Source organism: Magnolia sinica, chromosome 4 (assembly GCF_029962835.1).
Source record: "Magnolia sinica isolate HGM2019 chromosome 4, MsV1, whole genome shotgun sequence".
NCBI lineage: Eukaryota > Viridiplantae > Streptophyta > Magnoliopsida > Magnoliales > Magnoliaceae > Magnolia > Magnolia sinica.
The window spans coordinates 7,672,203-7,694,396 of NC_080576.1; the positions used below are offsets into that span (position 1 = coordinate 7,672,203).

The 22,194-nt window shown below is 40.7% G+C and overlaps 1 protein-coding gene across 1 annotated transcript; it reads right to left on the bottom strand.

The window, feature by feature from the left end:
• Positions 1 to 20,427: 20,427 nt before the first annotated feature.
• LOC131242311 (protein PHOSPHATE-INDUCED 1-like) lies at positions 20,428 to 22,194 on the bottom strand. The gene has a single exon (XM_058240880.1). It carries the CDS (start codon positions 21,708 to 21,710, stop codon positions 20,727 to 20,729), a length of 984 nt encoding a protein of 327 aa, XP_058096863.1. The 5' UTR covers positions 21,711 to 22,194; the 3' UTR covers positions 20,428 to 20,726.

Consider the following 22,194-nt stretch of genomic DNA (forward strand, 5'->3'; position numbering starts at 1 on the left):
AGCCCAAAACCGTCTTATACCGCTTCTTTCCGTGGAGGGTTTTGTAATGGTGGGAAGATGGTGGGGCCCACTTGGTACATAAGCTTTTATGTGGTCCCACATCTACGAGCGAGAGGGAGCAGAGAAGTGAAAATAACTGGACGTGGGAGTGGAACAATTGAGGAGAATGGACGTCAGACAAACGACGCAAGTTCTTACGGTAGAGCCGGTAGAACCGGAATACAGTAGAGCCATATCTCTAAACAGTATACGTGTCAGATTTATGCATCAATCGGTGCCATCCATCTAGTGGTACTTGTAATGAGTAGGTTAATTTTTTTAAAATGAAAGTACTAGCCATCATCATTTTATTCAACGGCTAAACGATTATTCTTTGCTACAGCCCATTTGAAGGCCTTGATCAGATAGGTAGGATTATCCATCCTGGATAAATTTTAAATTATTTTGCATCTAGAGTAGGGATGACTAGAGGACAGTCTATAATAATAGGAGACCTTCCACATGGACGGTCTAGAGATGGTTGTATATATTCCGGTTCTCCTCTCTCAGGTCCTTGATAGCCGTGGAGAAAACGATGGGAAGTGGGTTTGAAAAGTTTGCTGCGGTTTACATGAATGAAATAAATAACCCAAATCGGTTTTGCTTCAACATACGGGCTCGAAATCCATTAATTAATAGAGAAAAGCTTTAATACTCTGACATTGTGTGATGGATGGTACGCTGGCGCCAAAAATTACTAAGAAATTGCATACACCCACCTCGTATGGATATACAATGAACAAAGATTATTCTCATTCGATCATCTAATTATCAGATCGTCAGACATCTGTTGGACGGTTAAAAATAGTTCCATCAAATGGTTTAAATTCAACAAACAAGAGTGTGCCCAAATCTGAGGTTAGGGTTGTTTAAACAATCTAATTCTGTGACTATAACTTACCAAGGGTCCTACTAATTCGTTTTAATTTGAGTGAATGTCCAATATTACCGGTTGCTTGGGTAAGTGTTTTGATGAAGTATCAAATACCATGATTTTTCATGCTATGGAGATTGATTCCGCTATGGTCCTTGGACGTTGGAGAATATATTCATCGATGTCTTAAATCTGTAAATTAACAAGTTTGTTGATGATAATTTCAATGCCATCGAGCATACTTTCGATGCCATTAAAAAATTTTAAAATTTATTGAATTTGTTGTTAGACACTTTAAGTGCCGTGTTCGATGACCTGCTCTATGCCACCAATAAAATTCAAAATTTTTACGTTTAGTCGTGAAAACATTTTAGTCATTAATTAGATGTTATCGAAATCTCATTAAAGATGTCATCAAAGTGGTTTCGATGCCATTTATGGTTTGTTGATGCCATCTCATCAAAGATGTCATTGAATGTATGCGCAGAGTTACACAGAATTGCGTATCTTTCGATTTCAATTATAATCCTTTCTAAGGCTATATATAGAAGTGTAACCAAGAATGAAGTATATCAATGTAGTTTTTAATTTGTTTCTAAGGTTTTCAAAGATTTATAAGAAAAGACTCGAGGCTTGTTCAAAATGGATATTCCTTTTATCTTTTATAATTTTTGTTTTTGTAATGATACATGTACCATTGTTTTTTTCAAAAAGAACTTTTTTATGTAAAATTCAAAATATTAGTGCTTGTGTTTGATTGTTGCTATTTAAATATTTGATTAATTATGTGCGCTTCCCCAGTCCCCCAAGTGCAATAAGCTCATTTGATTGCCGCTTTGTGTGTGTCATCTAACCTGTCTATAATGGTGGATCTGCGGCGAAAGTTGGATGATGGTTCCCACAAATGGCCTTAGTTTATTGATTATTTGACTGCTGAGTATGGCCCAAGTAGACATTCGTTTTTTGGAATTCGGAGAGTCTATTTTTCGTGGCTCCAGAAGGAACGGATTGGCTACTCCCCCTGACACCAGCCCCGTGGCTGATGGTCGGTGATCTGTGGGCCCCACCATGATGTATGTATTTCATCGATTCCGTTCATCCATTTTTAAAGATGATTTTAGGACTTTTTCCCAAAAATGAGGGGGATATAAATCTCAGGTGGACCACACCACAGGAAAACAATAGTGATTGGATATCCATCATTTAAATCCTACTAAGGCCCACTGTACTGTTTATTTTACATCCAATCTGTTGATTAGGTCATAAAGACCCAGATGAAGGGAAAAACAAAGATCGGCTTGATCCAATACTTTTATGGGCCCCAAAGGGTTTTTAATGGTTGACGTTCATTCAACACTGTTTCCTATAATGTGGTCCAGTTGAGATTGGAATATACCTCTTTTTTCCATAATACCGTAAAATGATCTAGAAAAATAGATGGATGGCATTGATGAAACACATACATCACGGTGGGGCCCACGGAGCACCGATCACCAGCCATCGGCGGGTGGCACGGAGAATAGCCAATCCGCTTCCGGCTCTAGATGGAGGTGTCAGTCAGTCAGGAGATCTTTAGGGTCTGTTTGAGCGGTGGGATTAGAAGGGATTAAGTGGGATGGGATTTAAAAAACATACTTATTACCCGTGGCAGGAATTGTCCCCTGTTGCCATGGGATAAGATTAATGTCCAGCTTTGTTGATAATACGGTGGTACATTGAATGGATATACCTACTATCATTTGAAATTATTGAGAATAACACATGTGTTATATATAAATTGTTCATTTATTTTGTAACCTCATTTTATGAAATGGGCATAAAAATGAGGTAGATCAAAAACTTAAGTGGCCCCAAAGATGTTTTCAATGGTAAGTATTCAATCCCCTTTGCTTTCTATGGTGGGGTCTACTTGAGCATTAGATTTACTTGATTTTTTGGCCCATGCTCTAAAATAATCTCGATAAACGGATGGACGGTGTGGATATAGCTCACACATCATAGTGGGACCTACAACAACTTGGAATTAAAAGGGATTAGGTGGGATGGGATTCATCTGGTCGTGTGCCAATTCCACTCCATGTTTGGAAAGAATGGAAAAGCTTGGAATTACATTAGATAGAATTGCATTGGGTCCCGTGCCAATTCCACTCAATGTTAGAAAGTTGTTGTAGGTCCCACTATGATGTGTGAGCTATATCCACACTGTCCACCCATTTATCGAGATTATTTTAGAGAATGGGCCAAAAAATCAGGTAAATCTAATGTTCAAGTGGACCCTACCATAGAAAGCAACAGGGATTGAATACTTACCATTGAAAACTTCTTTGGGGCCACATAAGTTTTGAATTTGTCTCATTTTTAGGCCCATGCCATAAAATAATGTTACAAAACAAATGAACAGTTTAGATATAACACACGTGTATTATTCTCAGTAATTTCAAATAATGGAGGGTACATCCATTCAATGTACCCACGTATTATCAACAAAACAGGGCATTAATCTTATCCCATGGCAACAAAGGACAATCCCTACCATGGGTAATAAATATGTTTTTTTAATCTCATCCCACGTAATCCCTTCTAATCCCACCGCCCAAACAGACCCTTAGGGGACGCGGATTAGCCACTGACAGGTTGAGCAGCGAGACTGGCCAACGTCATCAAGTTATGTGTGCCCTACCATGATGTATGTTTTGTATCCACACCGTCCATACATTTTGAGATATCATTTTAGGGCTTGATAAAAAGAATGAGGCAGATCCAAGGCTGGAGTGGACCCCACCACAGAAAACGGTGGAAAGAGTGACGCCCACTGTTGAAACTTTCCAAAGTTCTACCGTGATGTTTTTTTGAGATCTAACCGTTCATGTGTTAATGCGGACATGAAAGAAGGGAAAACACGCATATAAGACTTTTGTGGCCCTTAGAACTTTTTAATGGTGGGCGTCACTCTCCCCACTGTTTTCTATGGTGGGGTCCACTCGAGCTTTGCATCCGACTTAGTCTTTGTATGATGCCCTAATATGATCTCTCTAAATGGATGGACGGTGTGGATACAAAACATACATCATGGTGGGCCTACAAAAGTTGGTAACGTCACTTTAATAGCAAATCTTACTACTCAACCTGCTAGTATCTAGTCCGCGTCTATCTTTAAGCATAGTTCCAGATTAAGCCATGACTTGCCATAATTGAGAACCGGTTGTATTAGGCCATGACTTACCTGTTAGTGAGATTTGGAATCTCGCTGACACCAAGCTATGTGGGGCCACTGCAATACTTGTGTTATATCCACCCCATTTATCTGTTTTGCCCACTCATCTCTGGACGAGCTTCCAAATATGAGGAAGATCCAAAGTTGAAGTAGGCCACGGTAAAGGAATAAGTAAGGGTGGAAATACCCATCATCGAAACCTTATTAGAGTGCACTTTGATGGCTGTATGCCATCAAACCCGTTCATAAGTTGATTACCACCTTGACAAAGGGAAAGAAAAGATATCAGCCCCATCCAAAACTCCTTTGGCCCTAAGAAGGTTTCAATGGTGTGAGTTCAATCCTCTACTAGTGTGGCCCACTTTAGGCTTTCATCTACCTCGTATTCAGGCTTATGCATTAAAATGACCAGAGTGGATATAACACACATTACCGTGGGCCCAACAGAACTTGGGGCTAAAGGGGCTCATACTTTAAAATGATATGAAAAAAGCGATGTACTGTGTAGATATACAAATACATCATGGTGGGCCGCACACAGATCTGTTCGTTAGTAAAGATGGGCGGGAGCAGTTCACAGTCTTCTTTGGATGAGAAGAGAACAGAGGAGTGAAAGGCTCTAGTTTGTTCACCGTTCATTTCTTTTCATTGAAAGGGAGAGATGGATGCTGTTTGTTTTTCTGATATTTGGATTGAATCATTACATAGAAAAATTAAAAATTAAAACAAAGTAGAGAAAAGGTTGAAAAGGGGAAGAGTTAAACTCGAGTAACACCCAGTGGGTGTTATTCTCACCGTGGGCCCACCTTTCGTATCCACGCCGTCCATACGTTTTTCCAGCCTATTTTAGTATATGCTGTAAAAACTTAATTAATCCAAATCTTAGGTGGATCACACCTTAGGAAACAATGGTGATTGAATGCCCAGCATTAAAAACTTCCTGGGGCCCACCGTAAGCATATTCGTAATTTTTTTTTTTTAATCCAACCCGTTAATAAGGTCAAACAGATATGGATGAAGAGAAAATACAAATATCATCTTGATCCAAAACTTTATGACCTATGTTGGGGGAAAAATAGTACAAGTCCGAAGGTTCAGATATGGAATGGACCAATTCTATTAACACCACCCGGTGATCTGAGGCAATAAGCCCAACCGAGGCAGGTAAGTAAAAAGCCTAAAGGAGAGACTTAACTATGGTTCCGGGAAATAAATCCCGACTGAAACTTACAAAGTCATGAGCCACAAGGCTAAGTATATAAGATGCATAAAGTTAACTCAGCAAACGAAGAAACAACATCTAAAGAGGCCGATAAAAGTCCAAAGCTTGAAGCCACCCAATTGACTATAAAATCGACCCATGTTTAGGTCGGTTATAGAGTCACTATCGGATTAAGAAAGAATATCAGTTACTGGTCTGTTCCGTTTCATCCGACAGATAGCAAATAGTTTATCCTTGTATCCAGCCGAGTCCCACTCATTATCAGACTCGGTTAGGGCCGAGCCAAGTAAAGGAAAGACGGTGTAAGTGGAAATACTGTCTCGAAAATCCAGTAGAAGGTGATATCGAAGATCTCGGGATTGGATGGAGTTCAAAAACAGATCAAAATCAAATCTCCGAAAAATTAGGGAAAAAATCCCTGCACGCTGGGACCCTCCCATTCCTATAAATATAGGGGAACTCCAAGGTGAAAGGTAAGCAGAAAACTCTTCTAAAAAAACCTTTCATTACATCCATCACACTGACTTAAGCATCAAAGGTTCCCCAGCTCTAACAAGGGTCTCCTTCGTTTCCTTCTTATGCAGGTGAGAGGACGGGAGGAGACCACCCAATTTTTTGCATCAACAACTTACAAAATGTTTTTAATATTCATTCATCATAATTTTTTTTTTCAGTAGCGTGGTCTACCAGAAATCTGGATCTTGTTGAATTTTGTTTATAACGTCCTAAAATTATCTTATAAAACCTATGGACGGCTTGGATATACAATAGATTAATCAATGTCGGCCTTAGGTGGTAAGGGTAACACCTAATCCGCTCTCGTTGAAAAGAAGGAGTGAGACAGGTGCTGCAACCGCGGCTGCTGTTGACTTCCTAGGGACGTAGCTTTGTACGAGAGAAAGGCCAGCTCGAGTTCCGTGCCATTCCGTTAGCTCTGTTAAGACGATTGAGGATGCTCGAAAGCGCGCCACGATCCAGTGTCACCGAGATGTAGAAAGCGAATCGACGTAAGTGTAACGACATCGACAACAAGAGAAAGATCTAGACCATTCATGACGCAGGCCCATTCGAGAATATTAGATGGACTAAAAATTATCTAGTTATTCTCAAAATCCTCGTCCAAATTTCGCAATGAATTTGGACGGTTCATCAGTTCTTTCCCGTACATGATAAATAGACCGTCTAGATCTATAAATAAGATGGTTTCAGTATGTTGAGTGTCACGGGTTTTTCACACGTGGGATAGGTTGACATGTGTGTAGAGAAGCCCTTCAATCATCTCACTCGGGCGAGTCTCATAAGCTGGTAGTGGTACATTAAAATGCGAATTATTTTGCCTTCAGAAGCCAGACTCCCTTTGCAGTCGTACCGAGGTTCACGTGTAAGATGGGAGGGGAGTTAGTTGTTACTCTGGCAGAGTATGACACTTGGTACGCAGGCAACTGGAATCATGATTTGGACTGTTTAATTTGAGTTAGTTGCACGCCACGTTGGCAATTTTTAGGTGCCTGCGTATCATCCATCGCTTTCTGCCAGAGTACAACTTTGTGGAGGATTTATAAGATTATCCAGGTTTGCACAATGCACATCAGACATTCCTACTCCGGTTTTCATTCATGACGGGTGGGGCAAACGGTTTTGCAACCCACACCATTCGCCTGATGCGTCTAATCGTGGCCGGACAATTTCCAAACATCATTTAGATTGGAAGATCCTAGCCATCGATCCTTTTACCTTTTTCATTTGGTTGCGAACTGCTGCTGGTTTATTTATCTGCTTCATCGTCTACGTGTGGGCCCAAATACAACGGTCGAGATGGTTCTTTGCAGGAGACTTTTGGCCCAAGGTTCATCAATGGCTGGGTGCAGGTAACAAAACAATGGTCTAGTTCAATAGAGAATGGGCCCCACTTTTCACAAGTAAAAACTCTATTATAGCATGAAAACCTTAGGTCGAGGATCATATAATTCCTATTCTCCTGCATCTCCAGTAACAGGGGCACATTTACAGCGCAATGAGAACTGTTGATCTGCTGGACCACCAACCACAGGCTAAAAATCAGTGTGTTTGATAACCTGAACCGTAGAAGGGATGGACTTTGTCGCCCATTTTCTGACCACTAATGTGACAGGATAGCGTGATCACAGTAATCTGCTATATTTAGCCTCTTCTCATGCAGGCCAACCAGATCAACGGTCCCTAGTCCCTTTGTAGTGGGCCATATATCAATGGTGCTATCGATCACAGCTAGCAGCCTCCATCTCCGAGAGGAGTTGCTTTTAATGACTCCAAGATTCACCACGTGTCGCCCCCACTAAGGCCCATATGCTTAGCGGTTTCACAGTTGAAACTATCCATGTTTTGGATTCTATATTATGTGGGCTTTGTGGTCCCCAACTTCCGGTTGTGATTATCACTACCCATAAATGAATTTAGAGCAATAAAAAAAAAATCTTTAAAAAAAATCCTTGGGCTTGCATTCAAGTCTCAAAGTTATAGACTTTGATCATGAATGAAGCTTGATTACAGGATGATAACATAGAATTTATTTATGATAATAACAATAATGTCTAACCCACTGGACCACAGGTTATAGTCCATCTAGATGATAACTTCCTAGCTAGCTATTAAGTGCACGTGACAATCAACCCTTTTACTAAGTTGGTCCACCAAGAAGATTTGCCTAATGCAAAAGTCAGCCCTATCTACTCACCAAGTGGGCCACACCACATTAAACAATGGTCAGCTGCTAATAAATAGCAAAACACAAGCGTGGTCTACTTAATGATCAGTGGCCATACTGGAGTTTTTGAAAAAGATCCTTGTGATGTACCCAATCTATATATTGGACAGGTTGGATTTTGCATTCAACCGGTTGGATGGAGCCACATTATCCATGCAAAAGATGGGACACACCATAATGACTGCTTGGTATGAAAATCAAACTGATCCACTCACTGTGTGGGCTGAAACTAAAACAACCTGATTTTCAGATCATGTGATCACCATGGTGTGGCCCATCTTTTGGACGGGTTGAGTATTCTACAAACGTGACACTGACACCTCTCGCATATCAAAGATGGATGAATAGATACAATCGGTATATCTTATCATTTATCTTATATAAGTTTTAGAGTGATTATACCCAGGCATGAAGATCCCCTGGCACAAAAGCCAGGTTAATTAGTCCTCGCATTAGGTGGACCCACTGTTGGAATCAATGGCAGCAGATCGATGGTTGATTCAACATACAGGTGTGGCCCACTTCGCGGATCAGCCTGATTTTTGAAAAACGTATCTTCATGGTATTTTTTGGGCCCAAGAAAGAAGGTTGATCCACTCATGGTGGACCCCAGTGAAAGAAACAAACGGACGGCTATTAGTGCTTGTCTAGTGGTCCATTTATTTCCCACAATGATACTCACTTGGTGGCTCAACCAGGTTATTTTTTGGGCTAGGACATCAAAAGGGTCAGGTTCACCTAATAGACGGTTCAAATCTTACCCACGTGTGTCATATTGGCACGTATGTATAGGGAATGGATGGGTTGTACGCGAGTGAACGGCTAGCAAAGTTTCTAAATTTTGTCAAGCAGACAGTATGAAGATGAGAAAGACAACCCATGTTCCCTGCAATTTATAACTGAAAAAGAAAATAACAAAGAGAAATTTCGACCGTCCGATTAAGTTAGGGACCACCGCCTGGTAGATTGTTGCTACGCTGTTAGGCCTAATGCCTTACCATACGGAAAAGGTAGGAAGTGTTCGAGCAAGGTCCCCACTTGCTAGTTTGCTGCATCCATACTAGGTGAAGTTCATTACCGTCTGACGAGGTGGGGACCACACACTTACTAGGTTGGTGGGCCCCACAAGTCCCTACCGACGTTTGGACTCAACTCCCGGTGTAACTGATCACGTGGGGACCGCCCACTCACCAGAGTCATTTGTTCATAGCTTCCAGCTTAAGCGACATGGACAGCCGTCCCATCGAATGTGGGCCATCCACTACTCTGGTAGACCTGGTTTTCCGGTTTGATTCACTTGGTGCTACTGTTCCATCGCAATCACTTGAACCGAGCGGCAACTTTTATCCATTGGATCCAAGTGTGGACCGTGCGCTTCACAGTACGTAGTCATTTATAAATGAGGGCGAGTGTCTGGGGACCCGGTCATCAGCTCTGTGGGGCCCACCGTGATGTATGTGTTTATCCACTCCGTCCATCACTTTGCCAGCTCATTTTAGGGTATGAACCCCAAAAAAGGGACAGATCCAAATCTCAAGTGGACCACACCCAAGGAAACATGGGGGATAATGGTGGTCACCGTTGAAAACTTCCTTGGCCTCACCAGGATGTTTATTTGCCATTAGGGCTGTCAATGGGCCGGGTAGTCCTTACGGGGCTTCAGTCTTGGCCCGAATTGGGTCAGGATTGGGGTGGTGTATTAGGCACAATGGTCGGGCTTGGGCTTTAAACCAGGAGCCCAATTGTAAATGGAGCCAGAGTCGGGCTTAGCACCCCAAAAGCCCATAAATACCGCCCAGCTCGATAAGTGTTTTCCCCTTTTCTTTCATCCACTCCCTTTCTCTCACACATGATGCACACCAAAATATCATTTATCCATAAAGATATTCAGGGCTTAGGGTTGGGCAGACTCTGGTTGGATTTTGTGTAAATGCCCTGGCCGGATTTGGGCTAGACTACTTCAGCCCGTCAGAGGCCCAGGCTAGATTCCAGTAGAGGTTCAGAATTGCAGGCTGGGCTTGGACAGAGCTCAATCTGGCCCTAACCTAACCCATTGACAGCCCTATTTGCCATCCAACCTATTCATAACGTCACACAAACTTCCCAAATGGAAAGCACAAATATTAACTTGATCCACCGTGGTGTTTGTGTTCAATCTCTGTTGTTTTTTTATTGTGTGGTCCACTTGTGCTCTGAATCTACCTCACTTTTAAGCTCATACCCTAAAATGAATGGGCAACATGTATAAAACGCATCCATTATGGTGGGACCCAAAGAGTCGGATCACCAGGCTTGCGGTAACACCATACATGTCTAGTCATTTGGCCTTTTCAATTTTGATGTACATAACATGCATAAAGATTAACTTTTAAATATTTCAATCATGTTGTTGTAGAGTTTAATTTTTAAATATTTCAACCATTTATAAAACAACTAAAATTAAAGGTAAGGGTATTTAGGCAATTCTAAAGTATCTCATTCATTATTACTCAAGTTGAGATTGCACTCAATCCTCCTATCCATAGCATACATTTTGCCCCCCTTTATAAGCATATTTTTGTTAGTTCAAAATATCAATGTGCTTTTATTTGCGCAATTCAATCAATCATGAGGCTACGTGTGTTAGCTAGGGTTTATATTCAATTAACGTATGCGATTAATGAAGTACAGACATGACAAAGTCGCACTCCACTCAATGCTTGATTGAACATTGACACCCCTGTTTTGATAAAAACAATTTAAAACCAAATTTTAGGGCTCAGCCGTTTTCTCAACCAACGGTTGTAACAACGATCACGCGATTTGCAAAAGAGTAAGGGTTACTTATTCCCGATGGATACTTTTTGTCTTGTGTCTTAAGGACTTGTTCTTTTATCAATAATTGCAGCTAATGTATTTTTTAATGAAATGAATATACATTGATTCAAAATAGAAAAAGGATAAAAACAATGCTAATTTTTTATTGATGTATAATTAATGCTCAGTATAATAGACATAGAAGTCAAATAAATTAGAAAATAAAAATAAAACGACAGATAAATACCTAAACTGCCCGTATAAATAGACAATATAAGCGAATGGTTAGCAGGATGCGACCAGAGTATTTGATCTTCTAAGCAAGGACTCTGTTGATTAACATCTACAACAAAAGGTTATGGATATTTATCATACTCATAAGTGTACTACAACGATGGCACTGGACAGTAACGATCTAAACTAATTTAAATCTTAAACATTCTGCAACATGACTGGAACAAAATAGAGTAAATAAAACTTAACTAAGATAAAATATAAAAACTATAAAGATAGATTGCGTTTGGCGTGGGCCTAGAGGTCTTCATTATGTTCTCCTTTTATAGCTTCGAGATACAGCTAAACACCCATTGGGTTTCCTTTTCGGTATATAATTCTTTGCAGCTACAACACTCAATTATTCTCTTATCATTCCTATATGGCCAAGAGATCTCCATAAATCAAAAACCATTTTCAAATCTCTTGCCAGCGTGGTTGCAAAGATCCATAGATTGTAAAGACCTTGTCTCGTTCAGTTGAGTCATGATCCAAACTATTTTCATATATCACTTTATTGTAACCATAAAGATCTGAAGATCTGATGGGACCAGTCTCGTTGGATCTGAATCAAGACTCAATCCATTGGTTCACATCTACTCTAATGTTGGTCCAATATTCAAATCTTCATAATCACCGTGAGAACTCCAAACGTCTCTAAAAAAATCTTCCATTTTGAAATAATTATGAGAGATGGCCTTATGGAGCATATCCACATCTGCGATAAGATCCTTACCTTAATGGGTTTTTCTTATAGACTTATCGATCACGTTATCTCGGTCACGTGTCACATGAACTACAGTTATATGTCATTCATTGCTTCGTCTCCTCTTAATATGTGCATACGGTTTTGCACCATTTTAATTTTGTTAGGTGTCGCGTTGTAGAAGGACAATGAGTGAAAGATGTTGTGGCGGTAGAGACAGAGAGAGTCTCCCAACGGGAGATGGTCTCTCTCTCTCTCTCTCTCTCTCTCTCTCTTTCATACGCACAGCCATACAGCCACATACGGATGAAGCCTAGTTTTCCTATGTATTTATACATGCTCTCTCACATGGTGTGGTCTATATAAGGAGGGCTATAGGTAGAGAGAGGTACATTTTCTTATTCTATTCTTCTTCTAGGATATTTCTTGTATGAATAAGAGAGAAGTAAGTCTTATATTTCTATTTTCCTTATGTATAGTAAAGAAGAAAGGTTAGTGTTATTGTATCGTGGGGTAGGCATATTGTCAAACCACATAAATCCATTGGATCCAAGTGTGGACCGTGCGCTTCACAGTATGTAGTCATTTATAAACGAGGGCGAGTGTCTGGGGACCCGGTCATCAGCTCTGTGGGGCCCACCGTGATGTATGTGTTTATCCACTCCGTCCATCACTTTGCCAGCTCATTTTAGGGTATGAACCCCAAAAAAGGGACAGATCCAAATCTCAAGTGGACCACACCCAAGGAAACATGGGGGATAATGGTGGTCACCGTTGAAAACTTCCTTGGCCTCACCAGGATGTTTATTTGCCATTAGGGCTGTCAATGGGCCGGGTAGTCCTTACGGGGCTTCAGTCTTGGCCCGAATTGGGTCAGGATTGGGGTGGTGTATTAGGCACAATGGTCGGGCTTGGGCTTTAAACCAGGAGCCCAATTGTAAATGGAGCCAGACTCGGGCTTAGCACCCCAAAAGCCCATAAATACCGCCCAGCTCGATAAGTGTTTTCCCCTTTTCTTTCATCCACTCCCTTTCTCTCACACATGATGCACACCAAAATATCATTTATCCATAAAGATATTCAGGGCTTAGGGTTGGGCAGACTCTGGTTGGATTTTGTGTAAATGCCCTGGCCGGATTTGGGCTAGACTACTTCAGCCCGTCAGAGGCCCAGGCTAGATTCCAGTAGAGGTTCAGAATTGCAGGCTGGGCTTGGACAGAGCTCAATCTGGCCCTAACCTAACCCATTGACAGCCCTATTTGCCATCCAACCTATTCATAACGTCACACAAACTTCCCAAATGGAAAGCACAAATATTAACTTGATCCACCGTGGTGTTTGTGTTCAATCTCTGTTGTTTTTTTATTGTGTGGTCCACTTGTGCTCTGAATCTACCTCACTTTTAAGCTCATACCCTAAAATGAATGGGCAACATGTATAAAACGCATCCATTATGGTGGGACCCAAAGAGTCGGATCACCAGGCTTGCGGTAACACCATACATGTCTAGTCATTTGGCCTTTTCAATTTTGATGTACATAACATGCATAAAGATTAACTTTTAAATATTTCAATCATGTTGTTGTAGAGTTTAATTTTTAAATATTTCAACCATTTATAAAACAACTAAAATTAAAGGTAAGGGTATTTAGGCAATTCTAAAGTATCTCATTCATTATTACTCAAGTTGAGATTGCACTCAATCCTCCTATCCATAGCATACATTTTGCCCCCCTTTATAAGCATATTTTTGTTAGTTCAAAATATCAATGTGCTTTTATTTGCGCAATTCAATCAATCATGAGGCTACGTGTGTTAGCTAGGGTTTATATTCAATTAACGTATGCGATTAATGAAGTACAGACATGACAAAGTCGCACTCCACTCAATGCTTGATTGAACATTGACACCCCTGTTTTGATAAAAACAATTTAAAACCAAATTTTAGGGCTCAGCCGTTTTCTCAACCAACGGTTGTAACAACGATCACGCGATTTGCAAAAGAGTAAGGGTTACTTATTCCCGATGGATTCTTTTTGTCTTGTGTCTTAAGGACTTGTTCTTTTATCAATAATTGCAGCTAATGTATTTTTTAATGAAATGAATATACATTGATTCAAAATAGAAAAAGGCTAAAAACAATGCTAATTTTTTATTGATGTATAATTAATGCTCAGTATAATAGACATAGAAGTCAAATAAATTAGAAAATAAAAATAAAACGACAGATAAATACCTAAACTGTCCGTATAAATAGACAATATAAGCGAATGGTTAGCAGGATGCGACCAGAGTATTTGATCTTCTAAGCAAGGACTCTGTTGATTAACATCTACAACAAAAGGTTATGGATATTTATCATACTCATAAGTGTACTACAACGATGGCACTGGACAGTAACGATCTAAACTAATTTAAATCTTAAACATTCTGCAACATGACTGGAACAAAACAGAGTAACTAAAACTTAGCTAAGATAAAATACAAAGACTATAAAGATAGATTGCGTTTGGCGTGGGCCTAGAGGTCTTCATCATGTTCTCCTTTTATAGCTTCGAGATACAGCTAAACACCCATTGAGTTTCCTTTTCGGTATATAATTCTTTGCAACCACAACACTCAATTGTTCTCTTATCATTCCTATATGGCCAAGAGATCTCCATAAATCAAAAACCATTTTCAAATCTCTTGCCAGCGTGGTTGCAAAGATCCATAGATTGTAAAGACCTTGTCTCGTTCAGTTGAGTCATGATCCAAACTATTTTCATACATCACTTTATTGTAACCATAAAGATCTGAAGATCTGATGGGACCAGTCTCGTTGGATCTGAATCAAGACTCAATCCATTGGTTCACATCTACTCTAATATTGGTCTAATATTCAAATCTTCATAATCACCGTGAGAACTCCAAACGTCTCTAAAAAAATCTTCCATTTTGAAATAATTATGAGAGATGGCCTTATGGAGCATATCCACATCTGCGATAAGATCCTTGCCTTGATGGGTTTTTCTTATAGACTTATCGATCACGTTATCTCGGTCACGTGTCACATGAACTACAGTTATATGTCATTCATTGCTTCGTCTCCTCTTAATATGTGCATACGGTTTTGCACCATTTTAATTTTGTTAGGTGTCGTGTTGTAGAAGGACAATGAGTGAAAGATGTTGTGGCGGTAGAGACAGAGAGAGTCTCCCAACAGGAGATGGTCTCTCTCTCTCTCTCTCTCTCTCTCTCTCTCTCTCTCTCTCTCTCTTTCATACACACAGCCATACAGCCACATACGGATGAAGCCTAGTTTTTCTATGTATTTATACATGCTCTCTCACATGGTGTGGTCTATATAAGGAGGGCTATAGGTAGAGAGAGGTACATTTTCTTATTCTGTTCTTCTTCTAGGATATTTCTTGTATGAATAAGAGAGAAGTAAGTCTTATATTTCTATTTTCCTTATTTATAGTAAAGAAGAAAGGTTAGTGTTATTGTATCGTGGGGTAGGTATATTGTCAAACCACATAAATCATTGTGTGTCTTGTCTTTTGTTTTGTTTTGACTATTTTCTTTTACGTTTTCGTCTCGCCTACACTAATCACGTACCGGCATTTTTTCACAACAAAAGATATCTTCAAGCGCGAGTACAATTATATCATTATTAGGTACATACCGACACGTGGTGGCATCTTATTAGTCTACAAGGGTGTGTCAAAATGGGTGTAAATAGCCTTAACTGATGCGTGCATACCCACACCAAAATGAGGTTACCTAGAGCATCCTAGCTTATTCTCATAGGATATGTTGGGACTTCGGCCTCTAAATCTAGGGTCATCTCCAAATGATTTAATCCATTCATTCGGAATCTTAACTTAAAAGGATAGTACTTAAAAATAAATTCTCTTATGTTGGAATACTTTAACTCTTTGAATCATTTAACTAATTTTTCTTATAAATTTAAAACCTTTGAATACATAAAGAGTTGAAATACCTTTTTTGTTAGCTTGTTAGTACACTCCAATGTTAGCCACACCCCACTTGGGAATTATTACCAAGACCTCAGTGTTGAAACGAGGTTATCTTTACTCAGTATACCAATTGAACAATGGATCGGTGTGTATAGAGTTGAAATACTTTATTTTACAATCATTTCGGACATCTCCACCCACAATTAACCTTACCATATCGATTGTTTTAATCATTAAAAAGACCTCGATCCAATGACTTTTTTTATAAGGTGCCATGCTTTAAGGGATCATTTGGCATTGGGATTTGATGGTGAATCAGAGGGTATTTCAAATCTAGGGGATTTTGAATCCTCACTTTCCGTGTTTCGTAATCCCTTCCCTTTGCTTAGATTACTATTCTTTTCCTTGTTTTTTTTTTGCTTTTTTTTTGTTATTTTTAAAGGTAAGAGAGTTGCATGTGTAACATATGGCACTACACTACAATCTATTATACGCCTGACCCATTGATGATATCCCAAAACATTTAGATTGTCAACCTCATCACTAAATTACATTAATAGAATTATCCCAGCCAGTCTAAACATTGGCCACGTAAGTCAGCAGTACTTAAATGTTGGTTAGTCGCTCGATTGTGATCTTATACTTGTGGCCCATTCAAGACTTGGAATTTCATCATTTTTTGCCAAAGTATATATTTGAATGAGCTTATTACAATTATTGTGTCAAACACTACATATTTACACTAACTAGTGATATTAAAGTTGATTTAGTAATTAAATCCTAATCCTATAAACATATTACATAATTTAAGTGCATAACTATTTTTGGATTATGGGGGAATCTAAATTCAGAGTGTCAAACATAATCAAATAATTACAATTCCAAAGTATTTCATATCTAGGGATTTCCAATCTATGATACCAAACAAAGCATAAGTTCCAAATTACTCCCTTTTACAATTGTTCACATCTTGTGCTTGGCAAGTGCCATACTCACTAGTGGAGTTGGGCAGAATTCGACCCAATCTGACGGGTCCGACCCGATCCGATCCAAACCGAAGGCCAAGATCAGATTGGATCGAGTAGGCCTACTCAGATCCAATCGTACATCAAGTTAAGTTCGGATCAGTGGCCAATCCGATCCAATCCGCACAATGTTCATTCAACATTGTTTCCTGTAATGTTGTCCACTTAAGATTGACATATAGTTCATTTTTAGTTTAATACCATAAAATGATTTAGAAAAATAGATGGACGGCATGGATGAAATAAATACATCATGGTGGGGTCCACAGCACCAACCACCAACCATTGGATGGTGGCAGGGGGAGTAGCCAATTTGTCCTCTCAGCTCGTGGCTTAAGGTGCATCGAGCACCGAGCTCTGACATGAGATAAGAAAGAGGACAGGGAAATGGTTATATGTGGTAGAGCTCATGGAACCTCCCATGAGGTCGAGCTGTGTGGGCCCCACCATGATGCGTGTCGAACATCAACACCGTGCATTTGATGGGTCCGCTTTAAATTATGGGATATCCCAAAAATCAGCCATATACGAAACTCAGGTGGGCTAAACCATCTAAAATCACGTGAAGACATTCCTAAAACATATAAAAGCACTTGATGGGGCCCACCTAAAATTTGGATGCATTTAAAACTTGGTCTGACCCCTCATCCAAGTGGGACGCACATAATGGATGGTTTGGATTTGTGAACCACACCTTGGTAAGGCCAAAAAATTATTATGAATGTTTTAATGGGAGGGTAACCCATCTTATGGCGGATTGGCAGGTGTAACACACACCAAGCCAGTTAGTGTATTGATGTCAGCAAGGTCTGTGGGTCCCACCATGAGGTATGTGTTATATCCAAACCGTCCATCCATTTGGCAGGCTCGTCTTAAGGCTGGAGCCGAAAAATAAGACAGATCTAAAGATCAAGTGGACCACACTGCAAAAAGTAGTGGGGGATTGAAACTCTTTTAGGGGTCACAAAAGTTTTGGATCAATATGAAATTTTTTTTTTTCCTCTTCATCCATTTAGTTGTGACCTTATTAACAGATTGGATGGAAAATAAATGTTATGGTGGGCTCTACAAGTTAAAAGCTCCACGAATTTTTTGACGTGAAAATCATATTTTTTATTTTCAAAAAAAAAAAAAAAACTTCCCTGATCGAGTCGGACTCGGTTTGGGTCAAGCCAGTAATGTAACGGATTGGATCGAGTCAAAGGACCCAGAGTTGGTTTCGAATTGGATCGAGTTTGGGTCAATGCATTGAAAGTTTCGGACCGACTCGAGTTGGACCCAATCCGGTCCGACTGGACTTCGATGCCCACCTCTACTCACCATTACAAGATCATTTCAATTTTTAAACATCAAACCCTACTGTAGGAAACAGAGGATAGATGCTAAGGCGGTCAACGGGCCCTGATGATTTGGCCCATTAGGATCTTCCACCAAACCCATTAAGAATCAGACTTAGCCCTGAGAAATAGACCACTGCCAAGCCCTAACCTAATTTTGAAAGTCCATTGAAATAACAAAATCCACTCCAGCCTAATGGCAGAATTGAGAGGCCCATCTTAAAATCACTATCCCGGCCCATTGACAACATAAGATCAGTTGTACATTGTATTTCTATCTGTACACATCAGATGCCATGTCTGAAAATTGAGACCTATCTGCTTATATTATCATCAGGTGGCCAATGCCAATGCCTACATGAAATGAATTAATCTTTAAGTAAAATTGGTTGTCAATGGTTCAATTCTTTCTATAATCACGTGTGCCAGATTTTAGATGCATTTAGTTTGCACCGCCTGATGAGCCAGTCCCATCTTACACATGCGACTCATTTCCATGTGTGAGGAGAGTGCAACCGTGAAAAGTGATGGTCCAATCCATGAATTTTCATTACAGGCCTTGTATCTGACATGCCAGGGTGGTATCCAAACAGACCATTATTGGACCATTATTCCTGTAAGTTAATGACTTAAAATAAGTTTTTTAAAAAATAATTTATTTAGTGGTATCCAAACAGACCCTTATTGGACCATTGTACCTGTGACCCGCACATGGCTATTTGGAGTGCCCATAAGTTGTATGACCAAAATGGGTAATCAGTTATCAAGGTCGTCCATCTGATAGGGCCCACTATATATTGATAGTTTAGGATTCTCCTCAATTAGGCAGTATCGCAAAACTATCATGCCCCACAGTTCAAAGCCATGTGTTGTGGGGGGGGGCGCGCCTTGTGCTGTAAATCTGAATCCTTCAATGTGTTTCTTGACTGGTTGTGCTGACAGATACAGTCGTATGTCTGTGGCTGAAATGTAAATTAATGGATTTTAGGATGTCAACCAAACAGGCACTAAAATTAGTAGGGTGCCCTAATACAAAGTGGGCCTAAGCGGTCCAACCCCATTTTCATCCTTACTTTAACTAGGTCCGGCCCATGTTTGGGCCCCTAAAGTTGGCTCAAGGGCCGGGCCTAGGACATTAATCTAGTAGGCTTGAATGCTTGATGCTCGGCTTGGTCAGGGCTAATCATGAATGGCCCAGCCCGGCCCTCCCCTTTTCCCATTCCAATCATTAAGTGGGCCACTACTATAATGGTTTAAAGACATTTATTAGTAGTTCTCTCTATCGACATACATTTATATTTTAAATATAATTATTGAATCTGGGGTGATATGTCAATGATCCCAACCGCCTATATGTAGGATTTAATGTGGATTATGGAAAGGAAAAAAAAAAAATCTGAATTTGAGCTGCCTATTAAACCCTAAACCCTAAACCTTTGGTCACTTGAAGTCTTTTCCTCAAACAGCCGGTCCTGGCCTGACCCAGCATGTCAGGCCAGGCCATAGGGAGTAGAGCTAGGTTTGGCAAACCCTAGAAGGTCTGGGACCTGGCCAGGCCCATTGCCACCTCGAACTTTAAGAGGGTGGTTCCTGTACAACGTTTGTAGGACGAGCTTATTCTACAGCGTAATGTGTAGAGCCTCTGTGATGAAGGCCCACATCCAATCCACCCAGGTTCGCTCCTTAAAATTCACCTAGCATCCCACAGGTGAATCAGATGGGATGGGGTAACCATCATTAAATCTATCACATTGAGTGTGGCCCACTGGATTTTGCATTTGAAATCCGATCATTCAGAAGATGCGCCCCACGGAGATGAGTGGACACCCAAAAAATCACCCGATTCCGAAGCTCAGGAGGCCACACTACACGAGTTTTTAAGCATGATTTTACATTTTCTAACCCATGAATGGATTAGATCACACATCCATCACATTGGGGGTCACACACCATACTGTAAAATGAACCGACTCTGCAGACATTGTAGAGGAACCGGTATACCTACTTCAATGGGGAAGGAGGGTTATTTGATACTCACCATACAAAGCTTGATATGCAGGCATTTAAAAATTGTACATTCGACATCTGTGGAACTCACAGCTTCTAAGTTACAAGTTAGTTGAAAAATCGTATTCTCTTATTTGTGGACAACTATTTGTTAAAATAGGACTATTATATATTTTTTTATTTTTAGACGTCAAATAAGCATCCACCATCCAATCATCAAATAATCAAATAAGCGAAAATTTTGGCTCATGACACGTCTAAATTGAGAACCATAACTTACTGCAAGGTGGGATATAATTTCTAAGCAATTAGGTACCTGCGTATCATCATCAGAGTCTGCCAGAGTATCGAAGATTTTTTTCCTTAACTGGGACAAAAATAAAAAATAAAAAAAAAATACAATTGGACACGAACGACAATGTGGAAACAAATAATCAGAGAACTTATGCTCTAATACCATTTGTGAGTTATGTACACACTTAAAGCCCAAAAGCTAACTGGGCCAGGCCTAGATACACTGGGCCCAACTCACACCAGTGTCGAACACGAAGAAGTAGAAGGGTCAAACAGGGCCGGTAGAAGGCACTTCCTGCCATTCACCCCCTGCGCATTGTAGCTGGCGCCCGAGTTCAAATCCACCAAAAGCTCCCCAGCGTAACCAGGGTACGCCCCCTTACCATACACCCCCGCACAAGCCGATGCCGCCTCCAGCGGCGCATCTTCGGGTCCTTGGAAATACCCGTTCCCGAAAGGGTTCGTTACAGTTCCGGCCAAAAGACCCGCGATATTTACGATCATGCCATCCAAGCCAACATCGTCATTGGGGGCAACCAAGGGCGGAGATTGCGGTCCGTAGATTGGTTGGTGGAACGGCCACGCGCACTGACCCGGGCACTGAGTCTCCGAGTTCCCAACCCAGACGAAAGCCCATCTCTTATCCGAGTCGGATCCGTGAGACCCGCATCCGCTCATGCAAAAGCCCTCTACCGCCACGTCTTTGTCTGTCAGGACGAGCACCACCCCGACGGGTCTCGGACCCGATTTCGTTGCCAACTCGAGTATCTGAGACCTTTTGAGGGTTTTCCCAAGAGAGTAGTTTTCATCAGAGGTTTGGACGGATAAGATGACTTGGGCCTTCTTCTTCCCAGCCATTTCGGAGTATTTATTCATTGTTTCCCACCACTGGGAGATAGATGGCGTTGTGGGCGAGACACCCTTTTGTTGTGGTAGACTGAGGGAGAGGATGAAATCGGCGACAATGGATTTTTGGGTGTTGGTGAATCTACCATACCACAGAATAGAGATGGGAATCTCACCTTCTAGAATGGCTCCTTTGTGGTACGTCAGTAACGTAGGTGGTGGTACATAGAGGGAGGCCAGGTGCCTCACTCCCAAACAAAGGTCGATAGAACTTGCAATAAGAAACAGATAAAAGGGTATTTTCATGCCATTGAAAAAAGCCATTTGAGAGAGAGAGAGAGAGAGAGAGGAGTGGTGGTGATGATGGAGCATGTGAGGGGTGGACGACTGTATATATAGGTGGTCTGGGATGCATGAACTTGTGAAGAGAAAGAGAGTGGGAGTCTTGACGCTGATTCTCTGTGGCTTCCTTCAGCACGATACACGGATCACGAATTCTTTGAATAGTTGCAGATTAGAGGGAGACATCTGGCGAGCATCCCTCAGTGGCTTTATTTATTTATTTATTTATTTATATTATCTTTCTTTTTTATTTTTTTTAAATCTTGTTGGCTTTGTATAGATAGTTGGAGACTGTCCACATTGTTTTCGCTGCCGGTTTGGATGCTGGTATGACAAGGCATGTTAATACATAATGGTTGCATGTGACGGGAACCATATATTATAGGAAAACCCTAGGCATGTTACCTCCCGCTAGGCAGTGCTGTCAATTAATAGGTACCCAGACGTGCAGTTATCCGATGGATCCAATCCGATTTTAATAGTTCCGCCCATTAACATTTCGTACTGGGTTCGG

What these genes read in the sequence shown, in the direction of transcription:
- LOC131242311 (XM_058240880.1), bottom strand. Translation starts at nt 21,710, where the DNA reads ATGCTCCATCATCACCACCACTCCTCTCTCTCTCTCTCTCTCTCTCAA.